Genomic DNA, 25,601 nt, shown 5'->3' with positions numbered 1-25,601 from the left:
TTCAAAAAAGAATTTAAACATAATTCATAATGGAGTTCTCTGAAACTTGTTCTAAAATTTCATGGATCTATGTTATGGTGGATCAGAACACATTGTAAGAAAATCCACATGGCAAACCAAGAAAGAAGCGATTAAGCTAATTGAACCAACTAGTTACACCAGTAATCAAGTACTCATATTAATCAAACTCTAATATAAAATAACTCACACCATATCATAATAAATCTCCATTGAGCTTACAAGCACCACACATAGATGGTATGTCACTTGTCATTCTTGTGGACCAAATTCCCCTTCCACATCATCTCCATCCATATTTTTGACCATATTCAATACTTTTTTTTCCAACTTATCAACTATACTTTTCCTTCTACAACTACCACACTCCAAAGTAAACTTTTGAACCAGATAACCATATAGATTAGGACAACCCTCCTCTTCTTAAATCAAATTAGGAGAATTCATATGCCTCCCCTCAGATGCATATGTTAACAACCTATCACTCTACACCAGAGAACCAACATTTTTAAAATCTCCCCTTTGGGGATGAATGACCCTCGTCATGGTGTCCCTCCCATTCCTTACACCACCACCTCCCCCTAGGTGTGACAAGCATGGATTAAAGACTTTTTCTTAACCACATGCAACATCATAGGGGTCATGTTACACCAAGGGTGAAGGACAAATTACACAAAATCAGGTGCACACACTCTTACCCTCTCATAGAGCCCAATCTATATGTCCATGCATTTTTACTTCACTTGGACTTTGAAACCACTTATACATATGTGGCTCATTGTCCTCCCAAAGCTTACAATACTTTTTTTCAACAACTTAGGGAAATCTGATCAAGAGGCCAATGTCACTTAAACTGATAAAGAAATAGTTGATGAAGCCAAAATGCTAACAATTCTAGAAATTATGATGTAGCACTTGGATCAGCACCACTTGGGTACATGTGCTCAAGATGTTGTTGCTATATTAGGAAAACAGAGCTTTGTCTCTCTTCTTTCTCTAACAGTGACCCTTTTCTATTCACACATGGTGAGTATAATGTTGGGAGCTATGCTTAGTCTGGGAGCTATGTGTGGGCTAGATTTGCTGTTTGGAGATGTATTACCATTCTTGGTGCTCAAGAGGATATTGTGCTAGATTCAAAGAGCTCCTAGATGAGCCAATTGATTTGCACGAATGCCACTACTTGTTGCATTCTTTGCTAAGTTGATAGAATGTTGTGTTGTCCCTTCTTCTTCTACTTCTTCCTCTCTCTATCCAAATTGTGGTTTGTGATTATTGTCTTATGGGCAATGGAAATAGCTGGACATGATTCTAGAGGTTCCCGTGATGCTCATGGGTTGCTTCAGTGCATCTCTAGAGAGTTATTAATGATGCCACGCCTACAACTATTCAAGTTGCTTTGAGAGTTTTAGATTTTCAGACGAAAATTGAAAAGAAATCTCTCTCTCTCTCTCTCTCTCTCTCTCTCTCTCTCTCTCTCTCTCTCTCTCTCTCTCTCTCCTCTCAATGTGTGCGTGCACAATTAGGAGAAAAAAACACATAGAGAACCAATTCCACTCCTAATGAGAACTTAATTCGAACTTAATCAAACTACTAAACTTACCTAATCAAGAATGCTAACCATAATAAACTCATAATGAAGTTTAAGTCCACCATAATCCTATGCATGCCTCTGATACCATGTAAAATTTTAAGCATGGGTGATGGATCAAAACACACTCTACGTAGACACTCTTTTATTTTTACTTATACACCCATGAGCGGGTTGTCCCTCTACCCCCTTTTGGTTTCACATCCATAAGGATCGAACCCATCACCTTTTCTTGGGACCCATAGCCTTAACTAACTTCACTACATGCCTTGTGGATTGGATGAAAAGGACTCTAAGCAAATCCATATAGCAAAACAAGAGAGAAGAGATTAAGCTTAGCAAACCAATTAATTACACCAATAATCAAGGTCCCATATCACATTAATCAAATTGTAGTACATACAAATCAACTCAAAAAATACCATAATATAGCTCCATTGAGCTTACAAGCACCGTGACCAGGCCATTTGCCACTCTTGTGGACTAAATTGCCCATCCACATCATCTTATCCATTATATCTTTGACCACATTCAATGCTTATCTTTCTAAAACATCAATGATTCGTTTCCTTTTACATTTTGATCACACTGACAAAGTAAGTTTTGAACCATATAATCGTACACATTAGGAGAACCCTTGCCTCCCCCCTCAAGTCCAACTAGGAGAAGTAACTTTTGAACCATATAACCATACACATTAGGAGAACCCTTGCCTCCCCTCAAATCCAGGTAGGAGAAATTCACGTTCCTTCGCTCAAAATGCATAAGTGAACTACTTGCAACTCTAGATTAATGAAGGCCAATAGCTTTAACACTTAATACATCATCACAAAGTGGAGAGTTGTTTAAAGTTTAAAAATTTAGATTTTTTTACTTTTTGAAGCTCCTGAGTTTGAGCTATAGTAAAAATAAAAATGAGTCAAACGTTACCTTTGTTCTTTTATTCAAGACATGCATGCATTGGAAAGCTCAAACACCCCTATGCAATTGAAAGCTTATTGTTAGGCCTATATATAAACAAAGTATGAATGAATTAGCATCATTTGTTGTGTATTGTTGTGTAGTTTAGGAGAGATATTTCTCCATCACACTCCCAAGAATAATGGCAAGTTACAAACCATTGCATATTTTTTTCAACCTTTGTTTTTTTTTTCGCAACTTTATAGTTCATGAACATCTAGCTGTGTAACGTACTCATCAAGGTTCAATAACTTTGATGCGAGTTAAAATTGTGGCCATTAAACTTGAGTCTTTGTTAAGCTCATTATTCGTTAAATTTATTTTTTCTACATAAAATCAACCTTGTTGTGGCATGTGTGCATAGCACGCTAGAATTGGATCAAATGGCGACTAAGTTGTATTGGATCATATCTCCTTATGGTAATATGGGTATAACAAAATCCCATATAGCTAAATCAAGGACTTGGTTCTTTCTTTATGGGAAAAGAAACATGGATCTACAGTTTATATATAGTATTATGAATACCACGCGTTTTAAAGAATAGTACATTAGGTTTGAGACATGTGGCACTTATGGATTGATTCCTTCCCCATGGGAGACGAGTGAAAACTAGTTATAATTTGATACATAGGTAATTTGGAAGGAATGGTCTTCATCTAATTTTTAAAGGAAACTTCTAGTGTGTTTGATGTGATATGTACACCTAGGCTGTAATTAAATTTTCTTTTAGTGATTCTTGGATTTGTTAAGTGACAATATAATAGACCTTGTTTTTACTTTCACCTTCAGACATTAGCATTGGGAGAACTCGCTTCTACCTCTAATTCTTAAAACTACTCATTTGTTTCTTTGGTCTTAGAAAAGAACATTAAATTCTCAACTTTTTTGTTCTTGACTCACTAATTGTCATTCTCTTTTTGGTGGATGATTGAATCTTCATGAGCTTGTATAGGATAAAGATACATTCTCAAACTTGTATTGCAAACATTGACTTCCATCAAGATCTTGGTCCATCCATCACGTGGAGCAAGTGCTTGTTGCTCACGGCAACAACTGGTAGCGTAGCATTTGGAAGACACTGAAACTTTGTCGAGAAGGAAGTAGATTGTGAATATTTTGACTTGTGGAGATTCGCTCTTATAGTGCCATGTGATGGCCTTGGGATGATGCTTCCTTTGTGGTGTCGGAAGGAAGGTTAAGCAAGTCGGTGAGGTGGAGACTTTTTCCAATGTGTGTCTTGGGAATGCATGAGGAAGCTCTCTCATGTTTGAATATTTGGAAGGAGGTCTTTTGTGGAGACCAACTGGAGCAATGACGATTAATGTATTTGGGCAAAATGCACTAAATTGGATAAAAAATACCTGGTATCTTGGGGGAAGTTGGATGGTGACAACTTTTGTGTGTTTGTGTGTGTGTTGGGGAGGTGTGAGAGCGGCTAGAGTGTGCACTTCAAAAGAAAGGCAAAAAACCTGGCATATATCCTCACCTCCTTATTACGGCAGGTGAGGAAATTAGGCGATAGTTATGGCGATTAAAGAATTCAGGAGAATATATTAGTAAATATTTAAGGCTAGTAACGGAAGGCTTGTGGCCGGGCCTTTAAAAGGGCGGCTGGGTTCACCTCATTGGGCAGTAAAATCTCGCGAACTCCTCTTATCTCCAAGTAGTTTTCTTTCATTGTGTCTTCTTCTACAGCAATCGCTCTATACATCCTGCCACTGCGCACCTAGGGTTTCGCCATGACTCCATTGCCGATCTTCACCCTGTGTTGCCTCTCGCTCCCTATCATTGCCTTTGCCATGGATTCCTCCCCACCTTCCTTGCGTTCCGAAGGAGCCTGGTGGTCGCTCTCTCTACCTTTCATAGCTTCTTTACCCCCTCTTTCTTCCCCGCAGCTCACAATGCTGCTTTCTGCTTTTCTTCTCATCTCAGTTACCACACTCATGATGCACTGGGCTGCGCCCGGCGGCAACGCCTGGGGCCGCCTCCAGCGAGCTCAGTCCATACCTGGACCTCGCGGCTGGCCGGTCATTGGCAGCCTGCTAGACATGGGTGGCCTGGCTCACGTCCGCCTGGCCAAGCTGGCCTCTAGCTGCTCTGCCCTCACACTGATGGCTTTCAGCTTGGGCAACACGAGGGTCATTCTCACATGTGTCCCTGAGGTAGCTAGAGAGATTCTGAACAGCTCATCGTTCGCTGACCGTCCGATTAAGGAATCCGCTCGCCAGCTTCTGTTTGATAGGGCCATTGGGTTTGCGTCGTATGGCTCATACTGGCGGAATCTGAGGAGGATAGCTGCCACGCATTTGTTTGCACCCAAGAGGATTGCAGCGGACGAGCCCCGAAGGCAGCTGGAAACTACGCTGATGCTGGAGGCCATGGGCGGGGCGATGTCCCGGGATGGGGTGGTGCCGGTTCGAATGTACTTGCAGAGGGCTTCTGTCAACAACATCATGGGGTCAGTCTTCGGGAGAACTTATGATTTCGGGGCTGGTAGTAAAGAGGCCCAGAAACTGCAGGCCATGGTGAGGGAGGGGTTCGAGCTGCTGGGCGCTGTCAACTGGGGCGACCATCTCGACTGGTTTGGCTTCTTCGATACGCAGCGCATCTCGCAGAGGTGTGCCGCGTTGGTTGCTGAGGTGAAGGAGTTCGTGCAGAAGATTATTGACGAGCACAGGATGAAAGCTGCGGCAGACGAAGGTAAAGGTGATTCAGATTTCGTGGATGTGCTGCTGTCCCTGGACGACACGGAGAAGCTCTGTGATGCAGACATGATAGCAGTGCTGTGGGTAAGCTTCGAAAATCCATGATTACATTGCTATTGGAGACTAGATGCTAATACAATAAGTTCGCGCTGCAATGCCCATCTCTAACGTAAGGTTTCTTTTAATCCGGTGTAGGAAATGATCTTCCGAGGGACTGATACAACCGCTATCTTGACGGAATGGATCCTTGCAGAGATCATCTTGCACCCAGGTGTCCAACGCCAACTGCAAGAAGAGCTTGACCGTGTTGTTCGCCCCACAGAACCCATAGCAGAATCTGACCTGCCCAAATTGCCCTACCTGCAAGCTGTGATCAAGGAAGTCCTGAGAATGCATCCACCAGGGCCGTTGCTCTCCTGGTCTCGTCTTGCAATCACGGACGTCCACGTATCCGGGCACCACGTGCCGGCAGGGACGACGGCAATGGTGAACATGTGGGCCATAACTCACGATCCGACCATATGGGCGGAACCCTCTGTTTTCAAACCAGAGCGGTTTCTTCCGAGCCATGGAGGTGTGGATGTAGACATACGTGGCAATGACTTGAGGCTAGCACCGTTCGGAGCTGGTCGAAGGGTTTGCCCAGGCAGGGCTCTTGGCTATGCAACCGTGCAGCTGTGGGTGGCGCGCTTACTGTATCAATTCACCTGGTCTGCGCATCCTCATCATCCCATTGATCTCTCCGAAATATTGAAGCTCTCTTGTGAAATGAAGACCCCTCTCTTAGCCTGCGTCGCCCCTAGATTCAGCAGGGAACCCTCAATCTTAGCCTAATGTAGTTCTGGATAATCCCATCTCCAGCTCCATGGTCTGACCAAGTGCCAGCTCCACTAGTTAGTTAGTAAGCGGCCTAGTCACAGGCTTGGGTACAGCTCGGACTCCCCCCCTTTTTCCCCGAGAGCTCCTTTGTAACATCTCCTTTGGAGCGTCTCAGGGGCTCGGGCACCATCCCCCCCCACCCCATCATCCCTCATGTTCATGTTTCTGTTAGCACGCATTTTTGAGCCTCTTTTTTTGCTGGGGAGTAAAAGCATCTTAGAGCTGCAGCCATAGTTTCAGTTTATGTGAAATTATTGGGCGGATAATTACACTTGTAATGTCTTTTGTGCTTAAGAAAAAAGCCATTTTTGCCCTACATTGTCTGATGTCCCTCTTGACGAGTTCTATGATATAGGCTCTCACGTCACCAAGTTTTCTTTTATCAACTTCAAAAGAATTAAATTAATCAGTATTTATGGGACTGCAGGTATTTTGTGGTCTTACAACTATCCTAAGTTTGGAGCTTCCATCACAGGACATCAAAGCCCTTCTCTGGAATCCTAAGTTTGGAACTTTCATCACAGGACATCATAGCCCTTCATCAAACCTTCCAGAGAAGGCCTCTTAGAAAAAAATTGGAACTGTTAAGAGGGCACAAGTTTACTCTTTAAAACCTGTAAGGGAAGACTCTGATTGAGTCCGCAGCGTCTTACCATTCCGCCATATCCCTCTTTCTATTTATACCGCAGCTGAAGCACCTAAATAGAGTTGAAAAAAAGGCCATTACGTTGAAAAATTTGAAGCCTTCAAAGGGCATAAGTTTACCCTTTTAAAAACCTTAAAAAACCTCTTAGAAAATAGGGTTAAAGGAGGAGACTGTTGAAAATCTCTAAATTTAAATTTTAGGCAAGCATATATATATATATTGAAGATCAAGATCAACCTAGTAAGCCTTCATGCATGAGGGCATAAGTTTACCCTTTAGAACCTTGTAGGGAAGCCTCTTAGAACGCATAAGTTTACCCTTTGAAACCTTGCAGGGAAGCCTCTTAAAAAGCAGGGTTGAAAAAAAGGCCATATGTTGAAATTCTCTAAATTTTAGGTAAACATATATACCTTGAAGGTCAAGGTCAACCTAGTCTAACTTAGTTTATGGCCTTCAAATTCAAATCGAAGCTTAGGACAGGCCTTCAAATTTCAGCCCTACTCACAACCAAGATTTCTCGCTCTCTAAGTTTTAAAATTCATGAAAAAAAAAAAGTAGAATTAATAAGATTAGTTTTGTTTCCAACATTTGTTTAGTTCCTACATGTGAGAATTTTGACGCATGGATTTTGAATCATATAATCGAAATCACTTGTAACACGGTGAAATCTTACAACATGGTACCTTTCATACACCATTCGCATTTGGAATCAAAAATACATTTCGACCAAGAAAGGTGATGGTGAAGTGAAGCCCTACACATAATCCTTCTACACTCAAATCTTATGAAATGAAAAATTGACAATGTTGTTTTTATTCAGTAAAACCAAGGAATCACGAGATTCAAAGTATTTTCTTAATGTTTTGGGGTGCACAAGAAGGATTTTGGCATTCAATATAATTGAGCAATCGTGAGAGATCCTAAATGTTTTTTCTTCATATTTTGTGGTGCGCAAGTTGGTGATGTTCTACAACTATCTCCACTTTGTAGGTTTTACAATTATTATAATTTTATTTATGTTTGTCTTTGGTGTTCCATGCGAGGCATCAAACTGTTCTATGTCCAATACTCAACTAAACCTTCACACCACTTATTATTTTCTAGAGGTTCCATGCGAGACATCAAACTGTTCTATGTCCAATATTCAACTAAACTTTCACACCACCTATTATTTTGTATAGGTTCCATGCGAGACATAAAACTGTTCTATGTCCAATATTCAACTAAACTTTCACACCTTATTATTTTCTAGAGGTTCTCTTCAATTATTAGTTTCCAGGGGTTCTTTGCCATCCTATCATTAGCTTACACTAAGGTGCATTATTAAACTAAAGGTCATAATAAATCAAGAAAAAAATAAAAAATCACAATAGCATATGCCAGATGAGATGATATGATGAATTTTCACAACAAGCACTTTCAATAACCAAATATTCCCTTTTACATTGCAAGGCATTCCTCTATGTTTTTTTCTAATAGCTAGCTTGAAGTTGGATTTTGGTGCTCCACACATTTTAGTGATTTTTTTCATTTCACACTCCTTGTCTTGTTTTTTAAATTTTGACAATGCTCCCATCTTCCCTCTAACAAGCCAATGAGAATAGCTCAACAAGCTCTTCCATGTGAAAAATGGACACATGTTCACAACACTAAAGATGAAACAATTTAGAATCGTTAGGCTAGGAAGTTACGCTAAAGAGCTAAAATATATCTATAGGTATTTATGTAGCAAAGTCTGTTTTACTAAGGTTAAGTATCTTTATGTGAACCATTGTGCAGGTTAAGAATACAAGCACCCATTTGTAGTGGAAAGATACAAGCACCTTGTTCATTAAAGCTTGAAATATTTTTGGCGCATTGCACAATCCAAATGGCATAACCAAATCGCAGTTCGAAATGTCGTTTTGTACTCATCACCTTTCTTGATTCTCAATGGGTGATAGCCCAATCCCAAATCAATCTTGGAGAAGAAACATGCTACACATTTCAACTCATCAAGGAAGTAATCAATTTGTGGAATGGGGAATCTATTCATGATTGTAGACTTATTCAAATCCCTATAATCCACACACATGCGAAAAGTGCCATCTTTCTTCTTGACCAAGAGTACGGGTGATGCAAAAGGTGATTAGCTAGGAGTAACCCATCCCATGTCCATAAGCTCTTGTACTTGCTTTGCCACTTCATCTTTCTCTACTTTTGACAACCTATAAGGTGGTTTGTTGACGGACTTGGTATGCGGCTCAAGCTCTATCCCATGATGCACCTCCCTTTTTGGCGGCAAGCACTTTGGCATTTGGAATATATTCTCATACTCCTTAAACAATTCCTTCATACCTTTATGCACAACCTCACCCTTTTGTTCATTGCTTTCTTCTTTGTAAAGTTGTAAAACATATATGCATCCCATCTTCTTTAGCTCCCTCTTGAGTTGTGTGGCATTGATCATTTTGATACTTGGCACATGACTTCCAGTCAATGTAACCTCATGGTTTCCATGCATAAAACTCACTCGAGGGGTGCACTACTAAGAAACCCTATGTATCACGTGCGTTCAAGGAGTATTTAAAAAACCCCTTACTTGTAAATTTCTCATGATTAAAATGACACCTTTTTCTTTATAAACTTATGGGTTTTTTTTTCAAAATCTATTAAAAAAACTCCTTTTGTAAATGTATTTTTGTAAATTTACCTTAAAATTTTGAATTAAAAAACTCCTTCATTTAAACTCACGTGCTATTATTTACAGGTATATATTTTATCATATTTTTGATGAGTTAATAATTAAAAAAATGCTTGATTTAATGTGTGCAGGAATCAGCTTAATGGAATGTGCAAATGTGTACAAGATTATTATTTGTGAAAATGTACACAGAGTTATTTCATGTGTAAAAGGCCCATTAGCAATTATATTTGGCAAAGGTTTTTATATGTATAAATCTTAGGGATTTTGATATGGTTAAAAATATGTAAAGCAATACCCCAAAAGTGAGAAAAGCAAGCCCAATTTGTACGCTCAACTATTAATAGCTCCTTGGGCTATTTTTATGAATAGAATTCTCTAAATACTCATGTCGTTGAAGTGGAGCTACATGGTATGGGGGGAGGGGGGGGAGATTACACCCAATCTTGTCTTGATGGTAATGTTATTCTATTTCTCTTGCCTTATGTTATGCTATGTTATTTGATTTCAATTTAATTCAAGTCTTTGTTTCAATTTTTGTCTTGATGGTGATGTTATTCTATTTCTCTGCCTTGTGTTATGCTATGTTATTTGATTTCAATTTAATTCAAGTCTTTGTTTCAATTTTTGATTTTGTGAGTTTTAAATTATTTCTTGAAGAAGTACAAAAAGGGTCCTGTTGACAGCTATACTTACATATTTTTAGGTAAACCCCCGAGAAAACTCATATACCCCTACTGTAAATTCATGTGAAACAACCCAAGAGTTGCCAACCAATCGCATCCCAAAACAATGTCAATGGGACCCATATCCAATACAAGTAAATCAGACTTGTAAGTGTAAGCATTTATGAGAATTAACCTCACATTCTTGCATACCATTGTGCAATCCATCTTTTCCCCATTAGCCACTTGAACCTCATGCCACAAAGATAAACCTAATTTAAGACTGCACATGGCTTTGGTGTTGATAAAGCTATGTGTGCTTCCACTATCAATCAAATTATGTGCCACCCTTCCATTAATGCATGCCTTCAACCTCAATGTATTAGATCCTTTGCAACCAACATAGGCATCACTTGAGATATTGTATAGCGTAGCCATATTGTCTTTGTCATGAGTGATAAGCACACATAGGCATTGGTAACCCATCATCATAGTCAACATCTCCCTCCTTTAATCCACCCGGATCAAAAGGAAATTCAAGTCCATCCTTCTCTACATCCTCAACTTCGTTGTTGACATCTTCAGAGTACTCCTCATACTCATCCACATCCTCCTTAATGTCTTCATGGCCAGGTTCGGTGAGAATCATACTTAGGGTCATCTTCTTGGCCTGACAAACCTTCCAATGATCCTTGTTCCATTTGTCACCACACTTGAAGCACAAATCCTTTTCCATCAAGTCATTAATACGATCTTCTCCCAAAACCTTTCTCTTGTTAGATACTTTCGCATATCAACTTGCTTCCCATCACTATTTAGAGGTCAAGAAAAAGAGTTACCAAATCTTAAATTTTCTCTTCCATCTCTTCCATAGACGGTTGGGAATCTAGGAGGACCTTTGTGATAAGTAGCTCCACTTGAAGATTTGCCCAAAGTTCAAGTTCCAATATCAGCCCTAAATTCATGCTTAGATCCACTAGCATGTGTATACTTTGCCTCATAGATCTCTGCAAGAAGCATGGCCTCCTTGATGGTGTCGGCGGGCCTTTGAGGATTCATCAAGCTTGATGTTGTTTTGTAGCCCTTTGATAAACTTCCTCAATTTGTACTCTTCACTCAAGCCTTCCACATGAATTGCAAACTTCATAAACTTGTGAACATAGTCCTTGACATTGCCCGTTTGAGTGAGATCATCCCATTTCTCCACCATTCTTGATCTATTGAGAGGACTGAAACAAAGGTTCTCCTCATCTCATTCTTGAAATCATCCCAAGTAGTCATCAAATAGCCATGGCCCATGAGCATTCAAGTGTCACCACCATGCATGGGCATAACCTTCTAGATGCAAAGTAGCAAACAAAACCTTGGCTATATCACTACAAGGACTAAGTTCAAAGTAAAGCTTGTCAATCCATTTTTCAAACTCCTCATTGGTTGAGCCTTCACCCTTGAACTTAGTGAAAGTCAACTTGTCGTTCACTCCCTTAAACTCATCTTCATCACCACCTCAATGATGAACATGCGGTCTATGCTCCAATTGTCTAACATGATTCCCCCAAACTCATTGAAGTGATGAGGTCTACCATGATTAGGTTCTATCCCATTAAAATGATGACCCATCTCATCAAAGTAATGACTACTCATGTGTGAAGGATGATGACCCCTCATCAAAGTGCTGTCCACTCATGTGTGGATGATGACCCATCTCATCAAAGTGTTGTCCACTCATGTGTGGATGATTCCAATTTCCATTCACACTTGATTCTTCCAAAAATATGCCTTTGCTTTTGTCCACATTTCTCCCTTGCATTGATGAAACCCCATTCATAGGACCATGCATAGGCATACCAGACATACTTGTTTCACCTTGATGCATCAATGACGATGGCATCTTGTCCTTTCCAAGAATAGACCCATGATTCCCATCAACATGGTGCATACTAGCTTGAGGAGTATGCAATGTATTTCCAATGTGAAGGTCCCGCAAAAGATCCATAAGCTTGCGGCCCCATTGGTGGAAAAGTGTTTGGTGCATATGGATGCAACATAGGTCCACTGTAAGCTTCTTTGCCTTTATTCACATCTTGTCTCAAGCTTGAGATCCCATTATGCAACTCCTTGCTCATAGAGTCAAACTTGTCCACCATGAACTGAAATGTTTGGTCCATCCTTTCAATCATAGTTTGCATGAGATTAAACATGTTATTCATGTTCATGTCTCCACCTTCTTTAGGTATTTGTGAAACATTTGCCTCTTGATGCATCCCTTCATTGGTGTTGCCCCACCAATTTCTTATTGCAAATCTCCTTGAGAAACCTGGTTTGCTTCTTGTCTTACTTCCGATGTGCTTGCTTCGTACTCAAGAGCTTCCTTGTAGTTCCCCTTGTTGAGTTTGGCCTTCGGCATCATCTCAATTTCTCAAAAGACTTTTGGAACGGTTCCCAAACTCCAAATTGAATGATATTTGGCTCTATAGAGAGGTATTTTAATGCTCTATCCACGTATGTAGTTACCTTTGACTCTGTCAACCCTATACTATTCTCTGTTTTGACTTTTTTTGTGGAAAAGTCAACTTTATCACCAAAGTGACCAAATCTCAATCAAACGGAGGCCGATTTTGGAAGTCTTTAGCTTGATGGAATTCTCTCAACAAGCCCTACACATCTATGTCAATGCCTTAACCACATTTAACTGGAAACTATCCTTTATTTGACCTCTTTGACTGGACAACTATGGCCATTGACCAAGTCAACGGTACCAAAATCAAGAGCCCTTTGTTTGTCGGGGAGGTAATAGTGTGCGCAATGTCCTAACATGCTCAAATCCCCCACTTAATTCTCTGTTTTTGACTGGAATCCAGGGCACCTATTGATGTCAGTCTTAAGGACACCGAGCTTGATGCATCGAGGGATTTCTTGCATGATATGTAGGAAATGTTGACCGAAGCTTGGGATTCTATCAGGGGTGCTCAGGATAGGGCACGGTTCTATGCTGATAGAGGAGGCTTAACTTGGTCTTTTGAGCCAGGAGCGCTGGTTTATTTAAAAGTTCATAAAGACTCTCAGACTTTGTCAACAGAAAAATGCTCGAATTTATCTCCTAGATATTATGGTCCATTTCGAGTTATACATCGGATTGGCACGGTTGCGTATTGTTGCCATATATATAGGCAGTGATGTGTGTAAACACACTTAGGACCGTCGGGGTACTTTTTTCCTCCTTAAGAGGTTTTTTCCCCTGGCTTGTATATACGCCCATCATTCTAGGGCTAACTTATCTTTGTACATTGACACAATCTAATACACTGTGTGTTGTGTGCATTCTTGCTTCTTCTTCTCCAAGCTTTGTGTGCTTTTCTGCAACCCTAATTCTAACAATTGGTATCAGAGCAGTCATCGGCTCCCAGGGCTACGTCGCTAGCACCCTCCGACTCACGTTCTCCGATTGAGGTGAGCTTTCACGAGCGCTTGCAGGTCCCTATACTCTGCAGATAAGCTCGTTGGGATTTTGTGTTCTCAGAAATTGCAACTGAGATCGTTTCGGGCTCCGTTTTTGCAATACAAGTTCTGTACAGGTGTTTTCGTCATTTTGTGCAAAAATTAGCGCAGTTTTTTGCAAAACACGTATACGTTTTCTATTGTGGACCGTGCTACATAGCACGAGTTGTTTTCTATTCAGCCTTTGCTCCATTATAGGTAGCTTTTGCATCAGTTTCAGTCAGTGGCCATGGCTGCTAATAACAGCAATGATGTATTTCGCATGTTGTCTCTGCTGATGAGACAAACTGGATGGAGACAACAACTACCCACTTTGGGCATACATGGGGCATACATGATGCAACATGTTTTGGTTACAAAAGGAGTGTGGAACATTGTGCAAGGTATGGATGTACGTCCAGGTTCTGTGGATGTAGGATCTATTCAGGATGTTGCAGGTTCTAGCAGCTCTACTATTGCTGTTGTTTTACCCATTGCTGAACAAGCTCGTTTTGGGATGGTAAAGATGCGCAGGCTCATGACTTGATTTCACTTTCTGTCAAACGTAACATCACTCCACATATTCGTTCATCTAAAACAGCAAAACAGGCTTGGGATATTCTAGTTGGTTTGTATGCAGGTCGTTAACGAGGCAGAAATCTCTTACCTGCGTAAAGAGCTAGAATCGAAGATTATGTAGGAAGATGATGACATGAATGTTTTTCTTGCTGAGATTAAAGATCTCAAGGAACAGTTGATTTCTGCAACAAGTGAGATTATTCCTGATCATTCTCTTGTGCAGACTGTTCTTGATGCTTTACCTGAGTCATATCAGACTTTTGCTTCCACGTGGAGACTTGTTACTGAGGACAGACCTGATGTTGTCAAGTAGGACAGACCTGATGTTGCTTCCACGTGGAGACTTGTTACTGAGGACAGACCTGATGTATGATACTTTAGTCAACAAGCTCTTGCAAGAAGCGCAGTCCAGGCAAAACAGGGCTAGGCAGCGTGTAGTTGATCAGGCATTTGTTGCTGCCCAGCAGAGAAGAAGTAGTAAGGCAGCCCCTTCCACTGTTTCTTCTCCTATTAGTAGGTCTGCAACTTCTTCTCCTTCCACAGGTAGCAACAACAGGTCTGAGAAGGCTCTTGATAAAGGAAAGAAAAAGATCAGGTGCAACTATTGTAAGGCAACTGATCATGTCATTAAGAATTGCCCTAGCTGAAGGCTAAAGAGGCAAAGAAGAAAGAGTCAAATGCAGCCACAATAGCGGATGCTTCTACAAATGCAGATTTTGCAAATGTGCAGGATACAGAATGGGCGTTTAGTGTGTATTGCTAGTATGACCCATCTGTACATGATGCATGTTTGGCAGTTTCTGTTGACTCTGATGTATGGCATTTTGACAGTGGTGCTACAAAGCACATTACCTCACATCGTGATATGTTCACTTGTCTTGAGGCTGTCCCTAATGGGAATACTGTCACATGTGCCAATAATGCTTCTTACCCAGTGAAGGGCGTTGGTAAAATTATGCTTACTGCTACAAATGGCAGCGCTTTCACACTTTCAGATGCTTTGTATGTGCCAGGGATAAAGAAGAATCTATTGTCTGTCTCTGCACTTGCTAGACTTGGACTTGTAATCAAACTTGTGGATGACAGATGTACTGTTCATGATTTAATTTCTGGTGATACGATTATTGCATCTCGCACCTTGTTTCGTGGGCTGTATGGGCTCAATTCTTATGATGACAAGTGTGTGGAAGATTCAGCAAATGCAGTTTCTGATGAAAAGGCAGTTTCAGATGCAAAACTATGGCATGCTTGTTTTGGTTATCTGAACTTTGTTAGTTTGCTGCGTTTGCAGAAATTTGATATGGTTGCTTCATTGCCCCCTCTTGAGGCACCATTGAAACATGTTTGTGAAGGCTGTATTTTGGGCAAAATGCAGCGTTTTGCGTTTCCAAAGGATGGTTCTGTGCGGGCCACTCGCAAATTGCAACTTGTACATAGTAATGTATGTGGGCCTATGCAAACTTCATCATTTGGTAAACACTTATACTTCGTGACTTTCATTGATGATTACTCAAGGCATGCATGGGTATATCCACTAAAGGCAAAGTCTGAAGTGTTTTTGTGCTTCAAACAGTTTTTGCTTATGGTTGAAAATGTATCCAATCGTGGTTGGGCACCCTCCGTTCGAGGGGGAGAGTACATGTCTAAAGAGTTTGATGCATTTCTGGCTAGTCGTGGGATAAAACACCAATGTACAGTGCGTATACCCCTCAGCAAAATGGTGTTGCTGAGAGGAAAAACAGGTCACTTATGGAGATGACACGATGTATGGTCAAGAGCCAAGCTTTGCCACATGCATTTTGGCTTGAGGCTGTCATGTGTGCTGCATATGTACTCAACAGGTGTCCCACTAAGGCCTTGCAGTCTGTTACTCCATACGAAGCTTGGCATGGCAGAAAGCCTTCTATTGGTCACTTGTGTGTCTTTGGTTTCTTGGCCTATGCTTTAGTTCCTGTGCAACAACGTAGAAAATTGGATGATAAGGCTGTCAAATGCATTTTTGTTGGTTACAGTGCTGAGAGCAAGGGTTACAAATTGTATCATCCGTAGTCAAAGCGTATCTTGATTAGTCGAGATGTTATTTTTGTGGAAGATGCTATGCAGCCTTTGTTATCATGTACCAAAGAGACAGGTGTGAGCTCACGGGATGTATTTGATACGTTGTTACCTCTGTTTACAGGTGGGAATTCCAATATAAGTCCTAATGAGGCAAATATTCAGCCTATGCAGATTTCAAACGACATCATAGATCAGCCTATTTCTGATGCAGATTTACAGGATGTAATTTATGAGGATAGGGCTGAAAATGAGCAGGCTAGAGGTATGCCTAAATGGCTGGTGCAAACCTTGCGTGATAGTAAAATTGATGTACCTATTTCTAGTCATACTCGTTCAGGTTTTCAGCATGCCTCATATGCATTAGATTGTTATTCTTTAGCTGTGTCTAGTATGTGTGAAGAGGAAGAACCTCTTTCATTTGATGAGACACAAAAATCAAAAAATTGGTTGGCTGCAATGCAAAGTGAATATGATGCAATAATGAAGAATGATACATGGTCTTTGTGTGATTTGCCTATTAGTAAAAAGGTCATTGGATGTAAGTGAGTTTTTAAGTTGAAACGAAAGCTAGATGGCAGTGTTGATCGCTATAAGGCTAGACTTGTTGCAAAGGGTTATGCTCAAGAAAAGGGCATTGATTTTCATGAGACCTTTGCTCCCACTTGTCGTATGACTACCATTCGTAGCATTTGTGCATTGGCAACTTATAATGGTTGGAATGTACATCAGTTGGACATAAAGACTGCGTTCTTGAATGGAGATTTGCATGAGGAGGTGTATGTATCGCAGCCTCGTGGTTTTGTTCAAAGAGGGCAGGAAAACAAAGTGTGCAGGTTGAAAAAGGCTTTGTATGGTTTAAAGCAAGCTCCACGAGCTTGGTATGAAAAGATACATGCATATTTGACTGCACATGGTTTTCAGAATAGTCCAACAGAAAGCACTTTGTATGTTAAACGTGTGGATGATGTACATCTAATCATTGCTCTCTATGTCGATGACATGCTGCTTATAGGACCAAATGAGAGTCATATTGCTGATTTTAAGGTTGATTTGAATGCCTCTTTTGAGATGTTAGATTTGGGGCATTTGCATCATTATTTGGGGATACAATTTAAGCAGTGTGATGGAGGTATTGCTTTGTGTCAGACAAAGTATATTGAAACATTATTGCAGAGATTTGGCCTTGAAGACTGCAAGCCTATTGCTACTCCAATGGAGAGACAGGTTTGAAGTTGAGTCTTCATGATGCTACTGGAGATCACTTTGATGTCACACTCTATTAGACAGCTGTTCGTTGCCTCATTTATGTATACATTATGAGGCCGGACATTAAGTTTGCAGTCTCACAGGTGAGCCGGTTTATGCATAGCCCAGGGTCTCAGCATTGGAAGGCAGTCAAACGCATCTTTCGCTACTTGAGTGGCACCATACATCTTGGGTTGTTTTATCCCAAGGGGGGATTGTTGCTGCCAGATTTACATGCTTTTTCGGACTCAGATTGGGCTGGTTGACACAAGAGTATCCACAAGTGGTTTTTGTTTCATGCTCGGTAGCTCATGCATATCTTGGTTGAGCAAGAAGCAACCTACTATGGCCACTTCTAGTTGTGAAGCTAAGTACAGGGTAGCTTTCAGAGCTACGGTTAAGTGTGTGTAGCTCAAACGGCTTATGGTGGCTGACTTAGGTGTTGGAAAGGAGTCTGCCACCTCTATCTACACTGACAGTCAGAGTGCATTGGCAGTTGCGAGAAACCCAGTTTTTCATGCTCGCACAAAGCACATTGAGGTGCATTATCACTATGTCAAGGAGAGACTCTCAGCAGGAGAGAGATCAGCTTAGCATATGTGCCAACACAGGACAACCTCACTAATCTTTTCACAAAGGCGCTTCCTCGTGAGAAGTTTGAAGCTTTTCGCAAAGCTTTGGGCTTGCTCCCCTTTATGGACTGATCTACTTTGGACATGGCACTTCCCTATACACATGAGTGCCAGCTCTCGTTCTTCACACCATCACTCCCAGGGGAGATTTGTTGCCATATATATAGGCAATGATGTGTGTGAACACACTTAGGACCGCCGGGGCACTTTTTTCCTCCTTAGGAGGTTTTTTCCCTCGGCTTGTATATACGCCCATCATTCTAGGGCTAACTTATCTTTGTACATTGACACAATCTAATACATTGTGTGTTGTGTGCATTCTTGCTTCTTCTTCTCCAAGCTTTGTGTGCTTTCCTGCAACCCTAATTCCAACACGTATGAACTAAAACTACCTCCACATGTTAGAGTTCATCCAGTCTTTCATGTCAATAGATTGAAAGGGAAACTAAGAGGTGAGGAAAACATAGTTACTCCTCAAAGAACTTATTGAAGTTAAAGATTTATCCTATGTTCCACATGAACCTGAAAAGGTAATTGAATTCAGGGAAAGGAACCTTTGTAGTAGTTGACTAATCCTTGAGGTTAAAATTAGGTGGAAAGATAGAGAAATAGAGGATTCGACTTAGGATTCGGTTAAGAATGTTCAGCGCAGATTTCTTTCTTTTCATTGCAAGAGTGCAATGGTCTGAGAGGGGAAGTATATTATACGCACATTATATGTGCATATACTAGGAGGCTAACCCACATTAAGCTTGTGAGCATGGGAATAAGCTCTAGTGGAGCGACTAACCTTAAGAGTTGAGGTTAGGGTCAGGCATCCAAGGATCACACATGGGATATAGAGAGTCAACACACTTGAGGGCCCTCCTATATAATAGGGACATGGGACACACTCAAGGGATGTTATCTTGAGGCTAGGTTATGCTATGTTCTCTTGTGTAGAGGATCATATCTACTCACTTACCATTTCACACTACAACTACATGCTGTTGGATTGGAGTCATACCTCTTAATGGTATGGGACATCAAGCTAAAGGTATGATGTAATTCATTATAATTCATGTGTGCATCCCTTGGGCTCGGGGATGGTCGGTTGGACGAGTTTATGCCTGATTTATGCATGTTTATGCATAACAATTATCTAGAGAGATCTTAGGGTTTTAACACTTATGGTAAGCCAGGATGTGTGAAAATCTGTTTAACAAACAAGTGTGCAACATGATGTGTAGTAAGAGTATTTTTACAAGGAAGAAAATATGCTTGTTTGCTAAATCTATCAACAATAATCCAAATTATATCATTATGGCTTGAAGTCATGAAAAAACTAGTGATAAAATCCATAGAAATCTATTCCCAATGAGTATTAGGAATTGAAAGAGGCATAAGAAAACAAAATTTCTTACCCTTGTAACTTTTTACTTTGTGATAACCATTACATTCAAAAACTAATCTAGCTACACATCAAGTTTCATTTTAGGCCAATAGAATTCACTAGATAAAATTTAGATGGAGCACCTCAATGTCCCACAAAAGGTGGTTGATTATGTAACTCCTCTAGAATAAAACGTCTAAAAAGGATCGAGTAATGCATTACCTTTTCTGGAAGAAAAGATATCCATCATCGTAGGGATACTCAGCAAAAGAGTTCCAATTATTTTCTCTCAATCTAGACCAAATGTCACCAAAGTTAGGGTCTTGGTCGTAAGTCTCACGCATAGAGTCAAAAGATATATTCTCAATTCTAGAAATATTTTGAGTAGTAGGTCTCCTACTCAAAGTGTCAACAACTATGCTTTCTTTACGAAGTTGGTATTGAATAAGAAGCTAAAAACTTTGAATAAAAGCTACCCATTTAACATGTGTATCGGAGATAAGTGGTTGAGAAAGCAAATGTTTAATACTCTATTGATCATTTTTTATAAGAAACTCTGAGCCCATAAAATAATGTTTCTAAATTTTTAATGCATGGACTACAACATACAACTCTTTGTCATAGGTGCTATACTTTCTGAGCCCATAAAATAATGTTTCTAAATTTTTAATGCATGGACTACAACATACAACTCTTTGTCATAGGTGCTATACTTTCTTTCAGTAGGACGAAATTTTCTCCTCTCGAAAGTAATAGGATAACCATCTTGCATTAACACAGCACCAATGCCCTTACCACGAGTATCGGTTACGACCATAAAGAAAGAACATAAATAATTAGGTAATTGTAACATATGTGTATGAGTAAGTACATATTTTAATGTAAGAAAAGATTTCTCCTTAAGTTTTTGTTTTCTTGAGAATTTTAGTAAGATAATGTGCCTTATATGTAAAACTATAGATAAACTTGTGATAATAGCTACACAACCCTAGAAAAGATCGTAACTCATGAAGATTTTTAAGTCATGGCCATGATGAAATAGTTTCTATTTTCTTGGGATCAACATGGATTCCCTTATAGCAAAAACTATATGTCCCAAAAACTCAATCTCACTATGAAAGACGCTACTCTTTTCATTAGGATTAAGGTAAAGATCATTTTTCTTTAGCAAATTAAATTTCCAAGTGCTTTTCATGCTCTTTTTCATACTTACTAAAAACTAAGATATCATCGAAAAAGACAATCATAAAGTTTTGATGGCCAAGAAAAATCATATTCATCATACGACTAAAAGTTGTGGGAGCATTAGTAAGACTGAATGGTATAACTAAAAACTCAAAGTGACCAGTCTGAGTTCTAAAATTAGCTTTACAGATATCTTGGTCGGCCATTCTTACTTGATGATATCCGGATTTAAGGTCAATTTTTCTAAAGACGCTGACTCCCCTTAATTTGTCAAGTAAATTATCAATTCTAAGAATTGAAAATCTATTCTTGACAATATTCTTGTGAGAACCCTCTAGTCTACACACATACGATAAGTACCATTTTTCTTCTTTATTTACAAGAAGGACTAGTGCTTCATATGGTGAACTACTTGGTCTAATAAGTCCTCAAGAAAGAAAATCCTCACAATTTGAGTCCGAATTTCTCTTTGCTCAAGAGGGTTAACTCTATAAGGTGCTCTACAAGGTGGTGCACTTCCAAGAATAATATCTATTTGATGATCCTCAGGACGTGCCCTAGGTAATCTAGGAGGTAACTTATTGAGAAAACAATTAAAATTTTTAAAAAGAAATGAATCATGTGAGGTATCTCTAGGAGGTGGTTCTTCAATGCTAAGCTGGTTAACCAAAACTAAGAAAGTTTTCTCCCTCTTCTTCAATGCTCTTTTTGCCTGAATATGACTCAAAAGTGGTTGACCCTTGCTTTCAAAATTTTCCTGTAAACAAACATTCTTACTACGATGCATAAAAGACATTGAGTGCTTTGCATAATCAATATGTGGTGTATATTGATGTTGATACCATGTAAAGGTGCTACTAAGATAGTACGTTCATCAAAAAATTGTGCAATAGACAAAGCAAGATTCTTTACTTTCTTAGTGCAATTATACTTTTGATTTTGAAAAGTAACCTTTACATTAAAATGTCAAGATGAAGAGCATATGTAAGACAATCAGAAATAAAATCATGTGTACTACCATTGTCATGTAAGATTGTGATTTATTTATCTTAAGTTTTTTTTATTTTAAGTAAAGCATGTGGTGAAAAAGAATAAGGACCAAGGATCAAATTTACCATTGAACTTGTTACCATCAGACTCTGGCTCATAGTCATTATCGTAAGCATCATCGTCATCTCTAGTGCTAGTGTCTTTATCATCCTCGACCATGTTAAGTTGAGCAATTGGCTTCTTGTTATTGTTGCTTGGATACTTATCATTAGAATAGTGCCCCTTTTGATAGCACTATAAGATCAGATGTTCTTCATTTTTTCATCTCGATTCGTCAAATCTCGAATATCTGTCTTCTTTGGTTCTCCACTTGCTCCATTGTTGTTGTCAATCTTTGCTTTATTATTGGTAAATTGATGGTTCTTTTGATCTTTGACCCTTGTAAAAAGGTCATTTTAATGAAGAACACTTGTCAAAACCACTAGAAGATGTCAAAGCTTTGGAAAATTTAGAAGTACAATTCTCCTGTGGGAACCTTGGCACACCATTTTTCTTTTTACAATTCAAAGCAAGAAATTTAGCAAATGCAAAAGTATGAAGACAAAACATGTTAACCTCTGCTCTAATCTTTGCATCCAACCCTGAAATAAACTTCGTTTTAAGCTTCCTTTCATGTACTTTTTTAATGGACTGCATTTGAATGATGGCATTCCGAAAAAAATTCAATGTAAGTTTAGACATCCTCCCCTTTCAACCGTCTAAGAGTGTCCCAATGCTGATGGGATTTGGCTTTGTACTCGGGAGGTAGAAAGCGTCTCTTAATTTCATGCTGAAAATCCTCCTAAATACGAGGTTTATGTCACTCATTCTTAGTGCCATTCCACCATAAAGTGGCATTTTGAATCAAATGATTTGCAATGCACTTGACCTTGTATTTCTCGAAAAATTTCTCTTGAAAAATAGTCATCAAACTGGTTAAGCCAAGCTAAAATAGTGTGTGCGTCCTTCTTTCCATCAAAATTGTGGAAAGAAGACCATATTAGAGAGTTTGGAAAAATCTCGATTCCCATGTTGCAAGATCAAAAATTGGAGACACGATAAATCCTTTTCAGATTTTATCAAAAGACCCTCATGTGATATATCGTTGGGAAAAGCTCTTGATGAGTAGATTCAAAAACCACATTCTCCAACAACTTTGGAATTAGTATGCTCAAGATATACTAAAAAGTAGATTGAAAATAAAATTTCGAAAGTAATGGGATTTTTCCAAATTCCCTAATGTGGTCTTAAAGAGAGTCTTGCAACTAATGCCCTCCAAGCCATTTGAGCATTAGGATTTGCTTTGACAGCTCGACGAATAGAATTCTCATCACTATTGCTATTAAAATCATGCCTATGCCATTTTTGACATTTCAATTGGTCTTCTAATGTAAGTCTATGAGTGTGTTCATTGACCAATTGTGCTTGCAAAGCAGTAAGTTGATCTTGAATAGATGGGGGTGCAAGAAAATAAGCCATAAATGATAAGAAATAAAGAGATAGTAAAAATTCAAAAATACTTATAGTAGATCCCGCTCATGATAATGAATATGAAGCTCATGTGACTCGCAACAAAATAAAGGAGTGATGCGACCGTCCAACACAATCTGCAATTTATCTGAAAGTAGTTGTGAAGCGTCAAAAGGTCGCTCAATGGGAAAATATTTACTAGAAGAGAATTTGAGCTTTTGAAGAGCAAACGTTGATAAATTTTAAAAAATTTCTTTTAAATTCTACAATAAAAAAATACGGGACGCTAAAAATTTCTTCAATTTGCCAAATTCATATGAATTTGGATTGATTTTGGAGAGTTTTTTTACTTAAAAAGGCTCCACACATGAATCTTCTTTTAACTTTAAAGCTTTTTACGTATAGAGAAAGGTGGGAATTATGTAAACCATAGATTTCTCTACAGGTTTACAATCGTTACAAATTCAACTTGCTTGATTCTTGATGAAAGCTTGAAAGCAAGGTACATGTTTTGTGCAAGAGACCATTCCGGACGCATCCAACGGATCAGATCTTCATTCTGATGTAATTTTTAGATTTGCAGAGCTTATGAGCACCCAACAACCTGCATGCTTTTTTGTTTTTCACCTTTACATGCTTTTTTGAGCTTGTAGAGGCTAGTTAGACGAGCCTAGACTAGACACTTAAGCCTTGTTTTGACACCTTTTGAAGCCTAGAAAGTGAGTACTCCAATTATTTACAGAACAACCATAAAAGCTCCAATCTTTGAAGTGTTTTTTGTCGCTTTATGTGCCCTTTGTTTGTTTTCCAGCTTTCTTTTGGTCACGACATCTCCTTTTGAAGCCATGAATATATATTTTAAAAAAATTATTCTCTTCTGTACTAAATATTTCTCTTCACTCTCCCCAACCATGCTTTAATTTCCCTGACAGGAAATTGGATCTTCGGAGGAAGACATATCACTACTAATTATCAAACCGATCAAGTTACAAAGACTTCAACAATTGTCTTAAGCAAGATAGCATAAAATAAAAATTATAAATAATCACATGAGAGAGAGTATTGGGTGTGCAATATATTCTCCCTCCCCAAAGAAGTGTCCACATACTCCCACTTCTTGGGTATTTATGCCTTTATTAACAAAAATAGCCCATATTGCAAAAATAGTTGCACGCTCTTGCATGGGCTTGCCCTTTACAAAAAATTAAAGTTGCTTTTACCAAAAGCTTAAATAAATCCTTTCTATCTAAATCACTAAGAAAAAATACATATAAACTCCCAAGGACTAGTTCATGTGCAACCAAATTAAAAGGTCCATGCTCATGTATTACAAAAGTGAGCGGCTAACAAAATACAAAAATATCTCGTAGTAAATATTATGGCCAAAATACAAAAATCATTGGCTATCCTGTCAATATAATAAAATACTAAAAGAAAAACCCTCTCGGTAATTGCTCATGCCAAATCATCGCCATCATGTCCCAACCATACTGGCTTACGAGCACAAAATTCGTCAATCTCACCAACCTACAAGTTGTCCATTCAAACACATTACACATTAGTAACACATGCTAAAATTACACAATCGCACATAAGCATTAAATTTAATGCTTAGTTCCAACCATCCCTTAATTCATATATCCTACACGAGGAATATTTGGAATCACCCAAGTGCCATGCTATGAACATAGTGGTAATTAAGTATCCCCAATTAACTATAGAGGGACATATGGACAAATCGTAACATAAATTCTAGTCTATGGTATGATGCATCGCTTGGATTCCCTTGATTGGTGCATGCGGAAGTGGTACTTAATGAGCAAATTACATATATGGATGGGGGGACCTGCATGGTGGACGAAAGCCTAGTTTATGGTACAATGCATTGCTTGGATTCCCTTGATTGGTGCATGCACAAGTGGTACTTAATAAGCAAATTACCAAGCCTAGTTTATGGTACGATGCATCGCTTGGATTCCCTTGATTGGTGCAAGCACAACTGGTACTTAATGAGCAAATTACTTGTTATTAATGAGCAAGTTACTAAGCTAATTGATAATCCAACCCTGCTGGAAACCAATCCCTTCAAAAACCTCCTCTTCACATATATAGCCCTCAATCTTCTCTCAACCAAAGTGAAAAAATATCGAGGAACCAGATAAGTTGGAGCCATCACATGAAGAGGAATACAAATGGGCACACACCTTTAGTCCACATAACCCATGGACACATCCCATGCATGGCACCTACAATAATCAATAAGGGATTTGCACATCTTATGTACAAATCTTGCATGAATAGGCACTCACAATAGCTAGCTTCTGCACCACCAAGCCTCGTCATTAACAGCTGTCCAAGTACATCTCTGGATGGAGGTACCATGTTGGGAAAAATCTTGGTCCATAG

General features: G+C 39.3%; 1 protein-coding gene across 1 annotated transcript; it reads left to right on the top strand.

Annotated features, from left to right (window-relative positions):
- The first annotated feature begins 4,219 nt into the window (after positions 1–4,219).
- Positions 4,220–6,459, top strand: LOC147621565 (cytochrome P450 78A4-like). Its single transcript, XM_086824585.1, has 2 exons — positions 4,220–5,359; positions 5,471–6,459. The coding sequence occupies exons 1-2, from the start codon at positions 4,310–4,312 to the stop codon at positions 6,107–6,109; spliced, it is 1,689 nt and encodes a 562-aa protein (XP_086680711.1). The 5' UTR covers positions 4,220–4,309; the 3' UTR covers positions 6,110–6,459.
- Positions 6,460–25,601: the final 19,142 nt, after the last annotated feature.

Source organism: Cibotium barometz, chromosome 30 (genome assembly GCF_041138505.1).
Source record: "Cibotium barometz isolate CiBa-2024 chromosome 30, ASM4113850v1, whole genome shotgun sequence".
Classification (NCBI taxonomy): domain Eukaryota; kingdom Viridiplantae; phylum Streptophyta; class Polypodiopsida; order Cyatheales; family Cibotiaceae; genus Cibotium; species Cibotium barometz.
Note: the sequence above shows the minus strand (reverse complement) of the source record. Positions and strands in the feature narration are given on the sequence as shown.

Coding starts and splice junctions, on each gene's coding strand:
- LOC147621565 (XM_086824585.1), top strand. CDS start 4,310: ATGACTCCATTGCCGATCTTCACCCTGTGTTGCCTCTCGCTCCCTATC. Junction 5,360..5,470: donor ACATGATAGCAGTGCTGTGG/GTAAGCTTCGAA, acceptor AATCCGGTGTAG/GAAATGATCTTCCGAGGGAC.